Source organism: Postia placenta (genome assembly GCF_002117355.1).
Source record: "Postia placenta MAD-698-R-SB12 unplaced genomic scaffold POSPLAscaffold_5, whole genome shotgun sequence".
NCBI classification, from domain to species: Eukaryota; Fungi; Basidiomycota; class Agaricomycetes; order Polyporales; family Adustoporiaceae; genus Rhodonia; species Rhodonia placenta.
Genome location: NW_020169836.1, coordinates 1370107 through 1385236, shown reverse-complemented (window position 1 = coordinate 1385236; position 15130 = coordinate 1370107). Strand labels below are relative to the sequence as shown.

The following is a 15130-nucleotide window of genomic DNA, read 5'->3' as shown; positions in this document are numbered from 1 at the left end:
TAGAAAGTATGTCTCGTAGAAACGACGGAATCATCTGCATGTACCTAGAAGCATGTACCTAGAAGCTTACAACGAAGACTTACTTGCCCTTGAGGGCATCGCCATCTTTTCCTGGAGGTCCTGATTTGTATCCGCTCCGCACAATTAGGACAACCGAGCTCTTGAGGTACGTGACAATTTACTTTTCACGACGTGCGGCTTCATTCACCACCACGCAATCTCACACTCCTACTGACTCACTACTTCTCAAGAGCTCGTTCTATCTTCTTTTCGCGACGAGGAGACACAAAATGTGTGTTCCTGTTGCCTTGACGTTCCGTGCCTCACTAATGGACAGTAACCTATGGTCAGCCAATTGCCCATAATATGACCGCCTGTACGGGCCGCAATATCTTGAGCTGTGAAGTCTCAAATGATTGTACGTGCCTGAGGAAGAAATCTTGCATTTTGGGTCATTGGAGTAGCTCTCACGATCACGAGCACATTGACAAATGCGATCAGTCAACTTGGTCCACTTCGTCCTAAATGATACTGACCATTTTCATAACACGCTTCCCTCTGAAGGCAGACTAGAGAATGGCCAAAGCCAGAAGAGGACATAACTCAAACCCTGTGGGTGCGAGACTGGGGGTGCGGAACTTTGAAGTTGCATCGATCTCCATCTCGGTTCTACCGCCGGCCGGCGGTCCGTTGACATCGTTCCGGATTTGGAAAGCTCCGTTTTCGACGCCCACAGCCACCGGTAGTACTTACTATCACTACTGCCTTTGCCGCAACCTCAGCTTCAGGCATTCGGATATTGAAACGTTGAAGGCCTCCGAGTCACGCCCAGATAGTGCGGGATTGCCTTCTAATTCCTATGCCAAGACATCCCGCGTTTTCTGCGATCTTCTTTGGGGCCGGGAAATAGGAACTCGGCAATGTGTTTGTCTCCGATACGCTATCAGCCTTCGCGATACTCTCGGCTAGTGTACACTCGGTATCAATGCCCTGGACGAAAGACACAACGCGAGCATGGTCCTTGGTGAGCTGAGGATACTACATCACTGTTCATACTCTTAATTTATAACACTACTATTACGTTGCCCATGGCGAACATTTGTCGTTGCTTAGCAACATTCCAGGACTCACAAAATTGATCTGTATCACATCCTCGACGCATGTTGAATGTGCTCGTGGCATCATATCATGGTCGGGCGATTTGTACGACACGTCAATCACGAGCATGAGTCGGGGGCTCCATAACGCGTGCTCGGTCTGCAGATCAGAAAACCCAATTACACGGCCAATCTCACATGCAGGACATTGTGGACCGCCAAAAACGTGAAGGACCCAGATGACCCGTCGTACGTGGCTGCTAGTGGTCGCTTCACTAAGACAGTCATTGAATACTGACCATGCGGTCTGGCAGAGGTGAATTTTGTCCCCTAATCCGGCGACCTCTTTGATCAAATCAAGGTTGCATAGATGTTACTCACGGACCTCCTATCTCCTCGAACTAACCCGCCACTGGTGAAAGACAGCACACCCAGAATAGAGATTATAGAACAAGGTGCAATAGCAAGCATGGGTGATTTCTACAATCTCACTGACACGAAGTCGATGGACAGATCTTCAAGTAAGTGATTTTGCCACCGGGAGAACTGGGTGTGCGAGCGTGTTCTCTTTAGGGTGTTGATCTCAGCCGCAGGCGCCCGTCCAGGCTCTCTTACAAAACTTCCTTTCCGTGCCGGAGATCGTGGAATGCCGCGCAGGCTTCTTAGTGTTCTCCATCAATCAGTACATGTTTTGTGCGCCGATCAGGAAGTATCTTGACTATGCTCCTCGCCTGTCGATAACTTTAGCATATCACTCGTCGGTTTTCTTGGTCCAATGGGATGCGCACTGGCAATCTACTGAAATTCATCCACGCACAATATCTCCTGCCACGGCGACTGAATGCAAGCGATGGGAAGCAGCTAACAAGAGCTCTTGTCAAAGGGATTGTCATACAGTCGGTGCATTGATTATCATGCATTCACTTGAGCATTAGTCAAGTAATGGAGCTCAGTGTCTGCGCTCGACTAGCGACTGTATGCCACCTCAGGACAGGATACATCCCTCTTACGCTAATTTGATAGAATATTCCTACAGTTATCATCAGGCTCGCTGACCATTCAGGTGACTGCCTGGTTGTTATTGCGCTCTTGGAACCGAAACACGGTAATTATGGTATCAGGACGTTACTGCTTTATGACGATTAATGAAAGAGCCGTAACGTCACTAGTCATTTACAAAAATAGCGGAGAACAAAAAGAGGAACGATTGCGCAGATAGCAAGACACATAGCATATAACAAAACAGCCTGGATGGGCGATTTAACATTTACTGGAAGAACGTAAGCTATAGTCAAATCGACTCACATCTTTCTGTTGTTAGTGGGGATTCTCATACATCACGTTGAAGTCTCATACGCGAGAGTGAGCCGTATGGAAGCGCGCGAGACCTGGTGGACTTCGACGAGGAACAACTGTTCAAATGTGATACCCATCGGTCCCAGCTGGAGGCCTCCAGGCATGCAGATCATGCCCACGAGGTCCTACGACGAGACTCAGCTAATGTGCCATAGGTATCGCGCAAGTACATCACATACAACGTGCGCCCGACGAATGACACTGGTGAGCGCGATAGCAGCCTCCTCGACTGTGAGTCCTCCGCGCTCAGGGTGGGTGTACATCAGGTAAGACCACGCTCGGTAGCCGACAATCTGCTCACACGTGTATCAGACTAACCCTATCGCACGAGGACATAACTTACGTGGACACGCACTGAAGGCCTCGATGCCCGTATGCCGGCGACTGCAGGCTGAGTGGCGCCTTGCAAGAGCGACGCGACAGAGGGGTTTCGCTCCATGGCCGCCAACTGAACGCCGGCATTTGCGTCTTTGGCGATGGTGTACTGAGATAGAAAGATGTACATGGGAGGGCCCTGCCGTATGGCATATGGCATTTATGGGATAAGATAATGAGCCATGCTGCTGGGATGTGTTGGCCAAGGAGCAAGGTGCGCACAACTGGTTGTAGCTGAGAGATCTGGGGAGTATGGCACTCAGCTGGACGCTTTTATACAGAGTGCACCGTTCTAGCCATGCCACAGAGTATACGGCGTGCCATCAGGGCGCTCGTTATCCCTTAAATTTTGCGCCGTAATGGGCACGGTCGGGTGACTTCATACAATGTTAGTCAAGATCTCATTCAATGTAGACTGGATCAATATCACGTGTTATGAAACCCAGCATCCTTCCTCCGACGGCAGGTCTCCCGAGTGCTGAAGAAGCAGCATCATAACAGAATACTTACGTGCGCAAGTCTCGGTCACGTACTGTATGTCTTGACTCAGGACACGTCACTGTCGTTAATCGCCGCGGAGCTGACCTCGGTTGGCGCTGGCCCACCGTGGACATTCTAAAGGCTAGTCTCGTGTGAACAACCTTGTCTAATACTCGAGTTTACTCGCCGCTAAGATAAATGAGGTTACTACACGTGTCTCGTATCAAGGTGTTTGCAAGTACAGAAGGCGATGGTATTTAGGAGGTCGCAATTTGGATTGTGCGCTCGAGGGGCCTACATTCGCTCGTACATGGGACCGGGTAACATGGAGACAACAAATTACACGGCATTGGGAACAGCGATCGGACAGGGCGAAAGAGGGCATCTGGATGGATATTAAGTGACCTTCTATTTCATGTCCACGAAATGATATCGCGCTTCGATATCAATTCTCGGAGTTGATTCATCTTCATCTCAAAGCTCGACGGCAAGGGTCAGCTGAATGGAGCCGCGCGAGACCTGATGCACGGCGACGAGGAACAGCTGTTCAAAGGCGACGCCTGTCGGGCCGAGGTGCAGTCCCCAAGGCATGCATATCATTCCCGCGAGGTCCTGCGATGGGGGTCAGGTGGAGAAATCAAAGATAATCTCATCAGGATACATGCGTTGTATGCCCGACGGACGTCGTTGGTGAGCGCGATTGCAGCTTCCTCGATTGTGAGGCCTCCGTGCACAGAGCGGACGTACATTTGGTACGACCACGCTCTGTAGCCGATAATCTACGCACTGACATATCAGACTGCATATAGCCGCAAGAGAAGGCGACGTACGTGAATGCGCACTGACGGTCGCCTTGCACGGATGCTGGGGAATGCGGGCTGGGCGGCAGCATACAGAAGTGATGCGACGGCAGGATTCTGCTCGATAGCTGCCAGCCGAACGCCGGCATTCGTGCTGTCTGCGACAACATACTGGGAGAGAAATCTGTGCATAGGTAGCCTCCGTCGCACGGCATAGGGCTCTTGTGGAACAATGTAGCGCGTCATTCGAATAAAACAATATGCTGCAAGCGGGAGAACTGTGGAGAAGACGATCTCAAAGAATCGCAGACGGGTAGCCTGCAGGAAGCATATGTGGAACATGGGTGCACATTTATACCGTGTGCTGCACCGGACAGCGACGTGAATGGGCTGAACATTGGACATTACTTCCTGCATCAAATCGCGCGTGTGGGATGCGCCTCGCATCACATCGCGTCGATCGCCTGCTACATGAAATCGCGCCGGATCGTTGGGCTCGGAGGATGCACCAGATCGTGCGCGCACGTATTAGCACAGCAACTCACTGCATCAAATCGCGGTGCCTGCTCAGGCAGGACGCAAGGCGATCAATCGGACATTCTCTACACTGCTATAGGCAGGTCAATACACGATCTTGACGGGGAGTCTGACCTACCTAACTACATGGAATCGCGCACATGCAACATATCCTGGCCCACAGTGCATGCCACGTTGGTCATAGCTGTCGGCATCCTATCCACTCAAGTATACGGGCGTGGCAACGGCTCGTACTTGACTCTGTCCCAGGACAGTCACTCCCGATAACGGACGATATTCGAGACCATGAGTTAGCGAGGGGTGGCAGGACGTACAGGTGCGCAAACTGCGCAGGGCTGTTCCAGCCAACACAGCAAGCTCGAAACAGAGAGCTGCTGCGGTCGTGCGTTCGGAAGCTAGTGGAAGGTGCCAACACAAGATCTGGCCCAGTACAGCTGGGCTTGTAGAAGACAGGAGGGCAACTGAAACCGATTCATACCAAGCAGAAGACTCCTATGACGGTGCTCTAGTTTCAGTGTTTCCCATGCAGAATTGCTACCTCAGTCACGGGGTCATAAGGCATGCGCGCTACATAGTGTCGTTCAAGTTGTCGCTATTCAGTGCCAGGTATTTCTGCCCGGCAGAAGGTGGCAAATGTACTTCCAAATATGGTATACGCCAGCTTTAAACCCTATTTTAGGGTCCCTTGAGTGTCTCTTGGACCCTGTTTTGGAGTTAACTCCGCCATATTTGGGAACATTCGGCCCATTATCGCTGCAAAACTGCAAAGACTACATTACCACATTAGTTTGCTGCGGAACAGTGTCACCACATCCACAATTGAGTTTTAACTCCTCCTTAAACCTGTCATGTTCTGCTAGAGGTGGCAGAAGTCGGCCTCCGGGAATTCTACCCACAACACTAGCGCTAGAAGAACGACATGACATGGCGCTTAGATATACAAACCTAGATCTAGTCTAGTTCGAGTCCAGCACTCAGTACTTACCATGCATCTATAAGATCTCCTCCACTTGTCCGTGTTGTGACTCCTCTAGCACGACCAGCCGGGATGTAGATGCATTGCATCCTTTCCAGGCGTGAGGATCGAGGACCCTCATCACAATTCTCAGCAGTATACCAACCCGCCGTTTCCTCGACGTCCGTTTTACAGCTGCCGCCGTCGACACAATATATCGAAGCGTTGAGGATCTCTTATAAAAGGCAACCCGATATGGACAGGACGAGAACCATGGCTCCTAATGTGCCCCCTATCTAAGCTCCCAGGGAAATAGACAATAGCCCGCCGGGACGGCTCCTTCCCGCGGACAATAAGCAAGATCAAACCATAAGCCCCCAATTGTGACGGCATTTCCTGCAGGGTAATCCGCGCCCTACCGAGAGGGCAATGTGCAGACACATGCCCCGCTCTGTGCTGATTCTGTAGGACAGAGACAATGGCGCAGATATCTCCACGAGAGTCCGCGACAAAAGGTGGTGCTCTGCTTGGCGACCCAGGGTGAGAGTCATGGAAGGGCCAGGATGTATATATGTCGAGCTTGGGTGCCCTACGATCGCCATACACCAGTGTCAACACCGTGGCGTTGCATCACTCCCCGTCCTAACAGATTGTTTCCCCCATGCTCTCTACTCCCACCAACACCCCGATGAGCAGTCGCGCCGCAGGGAAGGCCCGAGCCCCAGACGTGGGCATTCGCGCCCGCATCTCCGCGGCCCAGAAGGCCCATGCTGGTGCGCACTTCGCGAGACCACAAAGGGGCAGCAGCACTGACGACGCCGCAGCTACCCATTCCACACACAGCCGGCGGCTGTCCGCCACGCTGCTCGTCCCGCACTGCGTCGACCTGCGTCCCAACGAGATCCGCGAGGCGCTCAACGCGAAGCAAATGGCGTCTCTCACCAAGCCCGTGCGCAAGCCCCACGTCCGCGGTCGGCCCAACGAGCAAGAGCTGCACCACGGGAATGTGTACGTGAACTGGGTGCGGAAGGGCGTCCTCGCGCGTACGTACATCGCCATATCCGGTCGTGCACGTTCGGACTGGGGACGCTGACGCACACGCTGCCAGGCATGCCGCACATGAGCCAGAAGGAAGTGCCCGCGGAGCAGACGACAGAGTACGAGGCGACCTTCGACGTGCTCTGGGCGCACGTCTACGAGGTGGACACGCTGCTGCCGCTCTACGCGTGCTGGATGACCGAGGACAACATCCGCCAGCTGATCGCGATCGTAAGTCCCAGTCCGTATTGATCTCGAGGTGCGGCCGCGTCCTGACTTCGTGTCATTGGCACACGCAGACGACCGTCGTGAAGCAGCAGAAGACGTCGATGTCGACGAACAGCCCGCGCTACTTTGTGGACCTGGAAGCCATGATGGCGATGATACGCGCCATACAGGGCGTGCAGCAATCTATCGCTGATGCGCACAGGGCCCAGCAGCGGTCTGCAGGCGCGGACCCCTCGGTGCCGTAGATGGGCCATGCAGCGTGATCGAGGAAGCTTGGGACGATCTTGATGGCGAGCAGTGCTCGCGTCGTGAAGCGGCCGGCTGTCGGGTCCCTGGGAGGATCTGCGTATGCACCTCTTTTGATTTTGAATCTGCGCGTGATCATAGTGATTGTCAATTCATCGCATGAGATTCGATGCTGCGGTTATTGGATTGGATGTTCAATATAATGCCGTTATCTCCAAGTGCCATCGTGCACGCGACGTGGTTCAGCGCATGATCAGGGTACCCAGAAGAACGCATCAGATTCCTCTTTACTGCAGTATTACACACAGAATCTGGTATTACAGCACCTACCCGCTAGCACTCATTGGCGGACCCTCACGACCTTTCGCTTTCCTTTGCTGCTTCCTCCGCCTACACCAGGTGCCGCCTCTTGCGCGTTAATACCAGCCTTTATTGTCTCTATAAGCACGCCAGATGGCAATGCCGGAGAGTAAGGGGACACTCGGCTCGTTAGGGGTGGATACGGCTGAGGGGGACTCGGCGGCTTCGGTCGGCGGTTCTTCGACTGCACGGGTGCTGCTGAGCTGATAGTCGCAGTCGCAGATGGTGTCGTTGCCTTCGACCCCTTCGCCGGTGCGGGCTGTTTGCCTTTCGTAACTGCCGTCGCCGCGGGCTTCGGGGTCGCCGCCTGGGCCGACTCCACGCCCGTGCTTTCGCTCTGCGCCGAGTTGTACGGCGGGCGGGGGACGCTGTCGGGCTTGACGAGCTGGATCTGCTGCGCGATGCGCTCGAGGAGCTGTTTCTCTGTGTGCGGCAGGGCATCGGCATGTCATCCGCGGGCACTGCGACGGCGCGCCGGCGCGGGGCACGTACTGGTTCTGATGCTCGGGTTCATGAGCCGGCCGTCCTTCCTCCACTGCACGCGCACGCGGCCGGGGTTCTCCCAGTCGCGCGGGTGCGCCTTGCCGATCTCGTGCAGCGTCCCGAGCCCGAGGCGGTTCGTCGCGTCCGCGATGTCCTTGCTGAGCGGCCACCAGACGCTCTTTGCGCGCGCGATGCGCCGCTCGCCGCGCCCGGAGGGCCGCTTGGCGTCGATGTAGATCGGGTAGACACACGTCCATCTATCGAAGCGGACCATAGGGGCGCGGGCGTCATGTGGGTGTGTGCGAGAGAGGATCTGAGCACATACTTCTTGTACGGTGTGATGTCTGTCACTGTCCTCCCGTTCTCGTCTGGCACCGAAGACTTGAAGTGCGTCTGGGAGGGCGACGCAGGCCCTGCGGATGAAGGAGCGTCGTCGTCGTCGTCGTCGGTGTCTGAGAGCTCCTGTAGGATGGCGCCCCGTGTGCCGGTATTGGCCAGCGGACGGTGTGGGAGCGCGAGGTCGGTGTCGTCGTCGAACTCCTCTACGATAGCGGCTCTGCGAGACATTTCAGGATGTGGGGATATGTATGAGTTCGCTGCTGATGATGGTCGAGGAGTGAGAGAAATCGACGGGCGACTGTCGGGCGGTGCCAATCAGGTGCAGGCGCTCATATTCGCCGGCGGCTTTCTCCCGGCCATGACCACCGACGCCCTCCACGTACCGTCATCTGCTGGCCCTATCAGCACTGTTATGTAGCATGCAGATCAACTGGAAGACATGGTAAGATACAAATATTGCCTCGTTGAAGTATATAGACCGAGCGCAATCACAGGTTTGTTGTGTCGTCGCTCGTCAGCGCTACCCTCGGACTTCCGCCCTCCGGCCACGGAAATGAGACGGACCTCATCTGCAGACCGTTTGGTACATGTGAACCATGCCCAGAGGATGCGGTGAGTGCGCATTGTACCTCGGTTTAGTAGGTGCGCTCATCCGAGCAACGTCAGCTCCACGAGCCCTTTTGCCAGCCATTCGGGAACCGCAAACTAGTGCACTGCTACCCGGCTTCCGCATCCCCGTCCAACTCTCCTCACTTCCAAGACTATGTGGGTCCCGAGCCGCCCCCGCTTTACGATGATCAACCGCCGCCTCGCCCAGACCCCGAGCCGACGCAGGGTGCCATCCCCGCGTGGGAGTCTTGCGGGCGGATCGTGGAGAAAGAGCGCGCGGACTTCTACGAGTTCCTCGCGTGCAATTTTGCTATCGCCATCGTTGCCCTCATCGTCCTCTTCGCGCGGTCAAAGCGTCTGCAAGCAATGCATGCGCGGCAGCTGGCGGCGCGGATTGGGCTCGTGCGAGGCGCACCCGGGGGCTGGACGAATGGCTGATCGCGGGCGGAGTTGGCGTGTAATCTTCTACACTGTTCGTGCGTAATGTCTTGTCTTTACCGAGTACATGGCATGACTAAAGCTCGCCTGTTCGATCTCTGCCGCCTTACAGACGCACATAGATACCCATGAGTATGCTGTTTTACTTCTTTTTACGGCGTGTCTAAATGACAACGACCACGTCATGTCGACTGCAATTCCTCATGAGTTCTCCAAAGGGGCTTCTTCTGACCTTGAATCAGCGTTCGAGATAAGAAAGAGTATACGTTTGCTATAACGCGCTTCAATGGCGAAAACATCTTGCTATCGCGGGGAAAGTGAGATAGACCTTACATCAAGCACCTTGTCCTGAAGAGATTCCGTCGTGACGGTGCGAACCGTGGCCGTCTTCGGCACAGCCGGTGGGATCGTTCACGCTCATGAACAACTCGACCCGCCATCGAGCGTCGATCAAGAGTGCTGTAGACTACATCAATGCTCACATGTATCTCACCCACGCATTCTAGCACTATGCCGCATAGAATGCAGGGCCATATCATTTTGAAATGGGTTCTATATCGAGAAATACGCAAAAAGGTAAGTGTGTAGCTCGTTTTGGAAAACGCGCGCCAGATTTGTAGTCTTCATAAAGCTTGTTCCGGTATGTAGACCAACCCCCACGGCACTTCCGGCTCGCATGAAGCACTTTTTTTTTGCGTAAGTGCACCTCTCATAGAGCGGGTCGCAACACTGTACATGTATCATTAACGCCAACTCTCGGGTCTGAGATGGTGCAAGATTATCGGCTCTCGACGTCAGCTAATACATCTTCTGGTGACGGCGCTGAAAGAAATAGGAACATATCGCTACAGAAAACAATAACCTAGAGCGGGATACAGAGTGACTAAGCGGTGTCGAAGTGATGGGACGCGAGAGCAAGGTGCCTTCGCCTGGCGTAACAGATGGCGAGATTAGAGAAGGGTTCTCTGCCCCTGTTTTTTTATACATCTGCTCGCATACGGCTGACATTCGGGTAGGGAACGGCATTCCCCAGGGGATGGCGGGGTGCACATCGCGACACAGCTCGGATAACGGTGCGCACTTGCCCAACGGAGAGGTTGCTCGAATAGACTTATGAAAATTAACCTCAGATTACTGACAGAAGCCCCAAATCCGCCTGACCCTGGCCGCCCTGTTTGAAGAGGCGTTGATATGATCAGGCTGCAGTAACAATTCCCTTTCTGGACATATTGTGATGTGGTTAAGTGAGCGCGCTGTCTGGCAGACCATATTGGGTTCGACTTACTCATAGTGACATGGTGTGACATGGGTTGTCACATTTGCCATGTTAGAGACAATAGATGACAACACTGCGTGCCAGTAGTTTACGAAAGGGAGAACCATTCTTATCACTTAGTCGAGGAGTCTGCGGTAGGTGTACGACTTGCCTTATGACTTGCAAGTGGTTTGTCACATTTGGCACATTTGCCAACTTCCGAGCCAATTTTACCACATATGGATCGACGGTCACGCATGTCCGCATATGGGCAATGGTACAAACTACCATATTTGCTTTTGTGGGTCCACACCATGATGCGAGGGACGCACGCATGCACTGCCATTTACGACTATTGACCTCTGTTATGATCTGTCGACATCCGTGGACACATTCTCATGATTGCAATCTGTTGCCATCCGCGTCTTCTTCGCCTCTGTTCCCGCGTCCATCATCAAGTCCCGCCGGTCATATATAGACCCCCGCCGTCCGCCGTCATGTCCTCACCAGCCCTCCGCCGTCCAACGCGTCTACACAACCACCAAGTCATCAGCCAGCCATTCCACCTCATCACTCGACGACAATGTCTGCCTCTACCTCCTCGACCTTCGTCATCCCTGCCATCTTCGGCTCCCTGAGCCAATCTCGTCCCGAGTACGACCTCGAAGCGCAAGTCATTGTCGGCACACATGAGCAGCAGTCATTGCCCACACCTCCATCGGCTCTCACCCACGCACCGCGCTCCCAATACTCTCCAGTTGACGAGGGAACGAACCCCATCGACGACTTCTTCGGTGTCGTGCGCCCTTCACGCACTCCCCGCGGCACACAAGACAGCCGCCACGACGCGATGTCGCTGCCTGTGCACCACGATGACGCACCGCCGCCGTACTCGTCGACGGGAGAGCCACCGGCCTACTCGCGCTTTGCGGAGCACCCGACGCTTGCGATGTATCTCTTCAGATTTGGTTTCCGTGAGTCTTCTCGTGTTCCTTGGCTTCTCGAACGCGCCTAATCAATGTTGTGTGCAGTATTCCCTCTCTTCTGGCTCGCCGGGGCCCTCATTCTCTGCTCACCACTGCGCGCCCCGGAAGATTGGGAAGTGTCAAAGACGGAGGCAGAGCGGGAGGAGCTGATCGAGAACATGAGGCGCACGGAGATGAAGTGGGCGAAGCGTTGCCTCGTCGCGTTCTCTCTGTTTTCGCTGGCGATCCTGGTAGCCGTCCTCGCTGCGGTGTTCACCATGAGATCATGAAGAACCCGCACCACTCATAATAACAATCCATCTCACACCACGTCGAACACTGCTGATGCCCATTCCGCTCCCTTCATTGCATACATCGCAGGCCGACATTCGTACCATCGACCATTCTTTCGCGCATGACGCCGAGTCACTCTCGCAGCAAGCACCCTCACGTATATTATGATATTTTATGCTTGTTCTCGCATACGATACAATTCTGTAGCTCTAGCAAAAGTGTAATACATGGAAGCCGACTTCATCGCTATCAAGTTGTGCAACAAGCGCCTGCTGAAGCAAGCGTATATAATCCCGATGTATTAAGCCGTTCGTCCAGAGAACCGGGCCGCAGAGGGGTAATGCTTTCCAAGGCTGCCAACGACAGCGCTTCTGGGACGCCCGGATATGCGCGAAGTGATACAGTGTGTAATATTTTGAGCTTCAGTATTATGATGTGCGTAGGAGTGCATGAACTCATGCATAAGAGGAACTATCCATACCACGTTGTACGAGCATTGCACTCCCCACACCCGCTCCCTCACTCGAGTGGTGGCCTTAATATGGCTGTCGAAACGTAGATATCATTTCGAAACTAGTGGAGATAGCTCCATGACATTTTCCGACATGGAACAGACGCGTCGTTTGAGAAAGCGGTGAAGTTGGCAAGCATCCAGGTCTTCTGGAGAGCGCGCATGCCCCACACTGGCCAGCAGGAGATCTACTCGCAGCGTTGCAAGCGCGTCTTCGCGGGCGTGTTCGGTGATCTTGTTGAGGGGTGCAGCTAGGAGACGGAGGTTTGTGAGCTCATGGTGAGACGCGCCCGTGGCTGCAGGGGCGTGTATAGACGCCCAAACGCGGTCTTCAGCTCTCTCACTCGACCTACCCTCAACACACTTTTCTTGCCGGAGCACACTGACTTCCCTTCATCTCCTGGCGATTTAGCCCTTTTCTTTTAGAGAGCGCAGCACATCATGCTGCAGACGGGCTTCATTTCCAACGCACACAGCGACCTCGTGACGGACGCGTCCTACGACTTCTATGGTCTCCGTCTCGCGACCTGTAGCCTTGACCAGAGGCACGTATTGTTTACTTGGCGGATTGCAAGGCGCGTGGTGCTGACGCGTAGTCCATCTCTAGGATCAAAGTCTGGTTTCTAGATGAGAGTGAGGGCAAATGGAAGGTAGAGGACGATTGGAAGGTATGCCTCCTGCACCTCGCCGCGCGCAACCGCACCTCACGCGTATATCGCGTTTCCACAGGCACACGATGCGGCTATCTCAAAAGTCAGCTGGGCACACCCAGAGTTTGGCACCATCCTCGCGTCCGCGTCCTTCGATCGCACCGTCAAGGTCTGGGAGCAGACTTACACCCCCGACGCGGATGCAATACAAATCAACGGCGGCGCAGGTCCTTCGGGCCCCTCACGATGGGTAGAGCGTGCTGTTCTTGTCGATGCAAAAGGCACCGTTCGCGCGGTAGAGTTTGCGCCACAGCGTGTCGGGATGAAGCTGGTGCGTCCCTTGTGTTCTGCCAGTTGATTTCAGCGGTCTTACGCGACCTGTCCTGTCTCTTATAGGCGACTATCTCGTCTGACAACTACCTGCGGGTGTATGAGTGCCTCGAGCAGCCGTCGCTCACGACCTGGCAGCTGACACATGAAGTCGACGTCCTGTCCCTCCCGTCTACTTCCGCGCCACGTTCACTCGGGCAGACGGTCACACAAGCGACACCAACACAACCTTCGGCCACGCTCGATGGCGCGTCCCTGTCGCTTGCCGCACACGCTGTTCAACAGCAGCAGCAACAAAATCAAGCGCCCAGCAGACCGGGACTAGGCCATAGAGAAGTAAGTGTGACGCGAGCTTTTATATGTCTCATAGCCCTGAAATTCGCTAGGCTGACGGAGGCTGGTGCATATCTTGGTGCAAAGACCGCGATTGGGGCGAGGTAATTGCTACCGCCTGTGGAATCAACGGACTTGTCAAGGTACCTCCCGTGCCCCTCCTCGTTGAAACTCCAGTACTAAAACTTATCTTGGTAGATCATACAGCTTAACCCCGCACGACGCCCTTCGACACTCCTCACATTGGACCCATCACCGTCTAACGGGGCCACAAACGAGGGCAACGTACGGGGCGCCCAGACAGCCACGGACGGCGACAGTCCAGCGCCCTACGCGATTACCTCTGTCGCTTGGGCACCGTCGTGTGGCCGCTCATATCAGCTAGTCGCGACGGGCGGGCGCGACGGGAATGTGCGCATTTGGCGCATATACCCACCGCGCCCATCGCCACTCCTGCAGCCCACGGTCGCAACCGAGTTACAGGCGCAACTTGAGGGCGCGGGGAATGACGAGTGGTCTGCCACCATCGTAGGCGAATTTGACGATCACAAGTCAGTCTGCTCGCTTTGCGGTCTGTGTCCGGGGTACACTAACGCATGCCAACATCATCCAGATCTGCGATAGGAAGAGTGGAGTGGAATATTACGGGGTGCGTTACTCTGGCGTCCTGCTCAGCTGTGTCGCTAATCGAATATCCATGTCGCTCTTCATAGGACGGTGCTGTCGTCGGCTGGGAACGACGGTCGTATACGACTGTGGAAGATGACCGCAGGCAGTGTATGGCGTCCCGCGGGGCATATTAGCGTCGAACAGGCAGAAGAGCAGGCGGACGTTGATATGGACAACGCCGCCGATGACTAGTGTTTCGAAGTTGCAATGTAGTCTTTCTCAGTCTCCGGTTGTGCTGGGAATTCCTCCGCTTCGCGATCTTGTTGAGTTGAATACTTTCTGCTCGGATAATTGCATGATACTGACTTCTATGAAGCTGCCCAGACACAATTGGGATGATATAGTTCGTTACGGCAGGCTGCGGCCACTACTCGTCCAGTATCCACACGCCAGAATATTCATGTGCTCGTTAAACTCTACTTGGACTGCGACCACCGTCATGTCAACCAAAATGCGACAACGGATTTGGGCGGTGTTCACGCATTTGAAACTGGGCTCCTCGCATTCGCTGACGCGTTGCGACTCGAAGCTTAGCCTATAGCGTCAAGCACGGCCATGACCGGTTGCTTCAGCACGAAGGTGGGCTTAGCTTTGCGTTCTATGACTCATGACGTTACAGCGTGGTCCGCTTAAAAGTCGTCATCCCGCGTAGCCGCGATCGGTTCAGAAGCAGCCGGCGCCAAGTTCACTTTCGATCCACGGTCGCCGACCCCGATGCCTTTGGATCGTAGACTCCTGCTCGGTAACAGTACCTCATATATGAATTCTCCTGAATACTTGAG

General features: G+C 54.5%; 7 protein-coding genes across 7 annotated transcripts; 4 read left to right on the top strand and 3 right to left on the bottom strand.

The window, feature by feature from the left end:
* Positions 1-2434: 2434 nt before the first annotated feature.
* Positions 2435-2958, bottom strand: POSPLADRAFT_1045841 (hypothetical protein; the record flags this gene model as incomplete). The annotated part of the gene is made up of 3 exons (XM_024478873.1): positions 2435-2578; positions 2633-2746; positions 2797-2958. The coding sequence occupies 3 exons, from the start codon at positions 2956-2958 to the stop codon at positions 2435-2437; spliced, it is 420 nt and encodes a 139-aa protein (XP_024340314.1).
* An 824-nt stretch (positions 2959-3782) lies between these two features.
* POSPLADRAFT_1139417 (hypothetical protein) lies at positions 3783-4506 on the bottom strand (the record flags this gene model as incomplete). Its single annotated transcript, XM_024485031.1, has 4 exons — positions 3783-3920; positions 3992-4087; positions 4139-4266; positions 4467-4506. The coding sequence occupies 4 exons, from the start codon at positions 4504-4506 to the stop codon at positions 3783-3785; spliced, it is 402 nt and encodes a 133-aa protein (XP_024340313.1).
* Positions 4507-6261: 1755 nt separating this feature from the next.
* Positions 6262-7111, top strand: POSPLADRAFT_1045839 (hypothetical protein; the record flags this gene model as incomplete). Its single annotated transcript, XM_024478872.1, has 3 exons — positions 6262-6643; positions 6709-6869; positions 6938-7111. 3 exons carry the CDS (start codon positions 6262-6264, stop codon positions 7109-7111), a joined length of 717 nt encoding a protein of 238 aa, XP_024340312.1.
* Positions 7112-7371: 260 nt separating this feature from the next.
* POSPLADRAFT_1039573 (hypothetical protein) lies at positions 7372-8560 on the bottom strand. Its single transcript, XM_024477565.1, has 3 exons — positions 8281-8560; positions 7965-8212; positions 7372-7895 (listed from the first exon to the last, which is right to left on the bottom strand). Exons 1-3 carry the CDS (start codon positions 8520-8522, stop codon positions 7453-7455), a joined length of 933 nt encoding a protein of 310 aa, XP_024340311.1. The 5' UTR covers positions 8523-8560; the 3' UTR covers positions 7372-7452.
* Positions 8561-8713: 153 nt separating this feature from the next.
* Positions 8714-9341, top strand: POSPLADRAFT_1055571 (hypothetical protein; the record flags this gene model as incomplete). Its single annotated transcript, XM_024480660.1, has 3 exons — positions 8714-8736; positions 8789-8906; positions 8961-9341. 3 exons carry the CDS (start codon positions 8714-8716, stop codon positions 9339-9341), a joined length of 522 nt encoding a protein of 173 aa, XP_024340310.1.
* A 1838-nt stretch (positions 9342-11179) lies between these two features.
* POSPLADRAFT_1140199 (hypothetical protein) lies at positions 11180-11851 on the top strand (the record flags this gene model as incomplete). Its single annotated transcript, XM_024485142.1, has 2 exons — positions 11180-11570; positions 11628-11851. The coding sequence occupies 2 exons, from the start codon at positions 11180-11182 to the stop codon at positions 11849-11851; spliced, it is 615 nt and encodes a 204-aa protein (XP_024340309.1).
* A 956-nt stretch (positions 11852-12807) lies between these two features.
* Positions 12808-14540, top strand: POSPLADRAFT_1055569 (hypothetical protein; the record flags this gene model as incomplete). The annotated part of the gene is made up of 8 exons (XM_024480659.1): positions 12808-12915; positions 12963-13034; positions 13096-13347; positions 13413-13682; positions 13733-13822; positions 13878-14230; positions 14293-14328; positions 14393-14540. The coding sequence occupies 8 exons, from the start codon at positions 12808-12810 to the stop codon at positions 14538-14540; spliced, it is 1329 nt and encodes a 442-aa protein (XP_024340308.1).
* Positions 14541-15130: the final 590 nt, after the last annotated feature.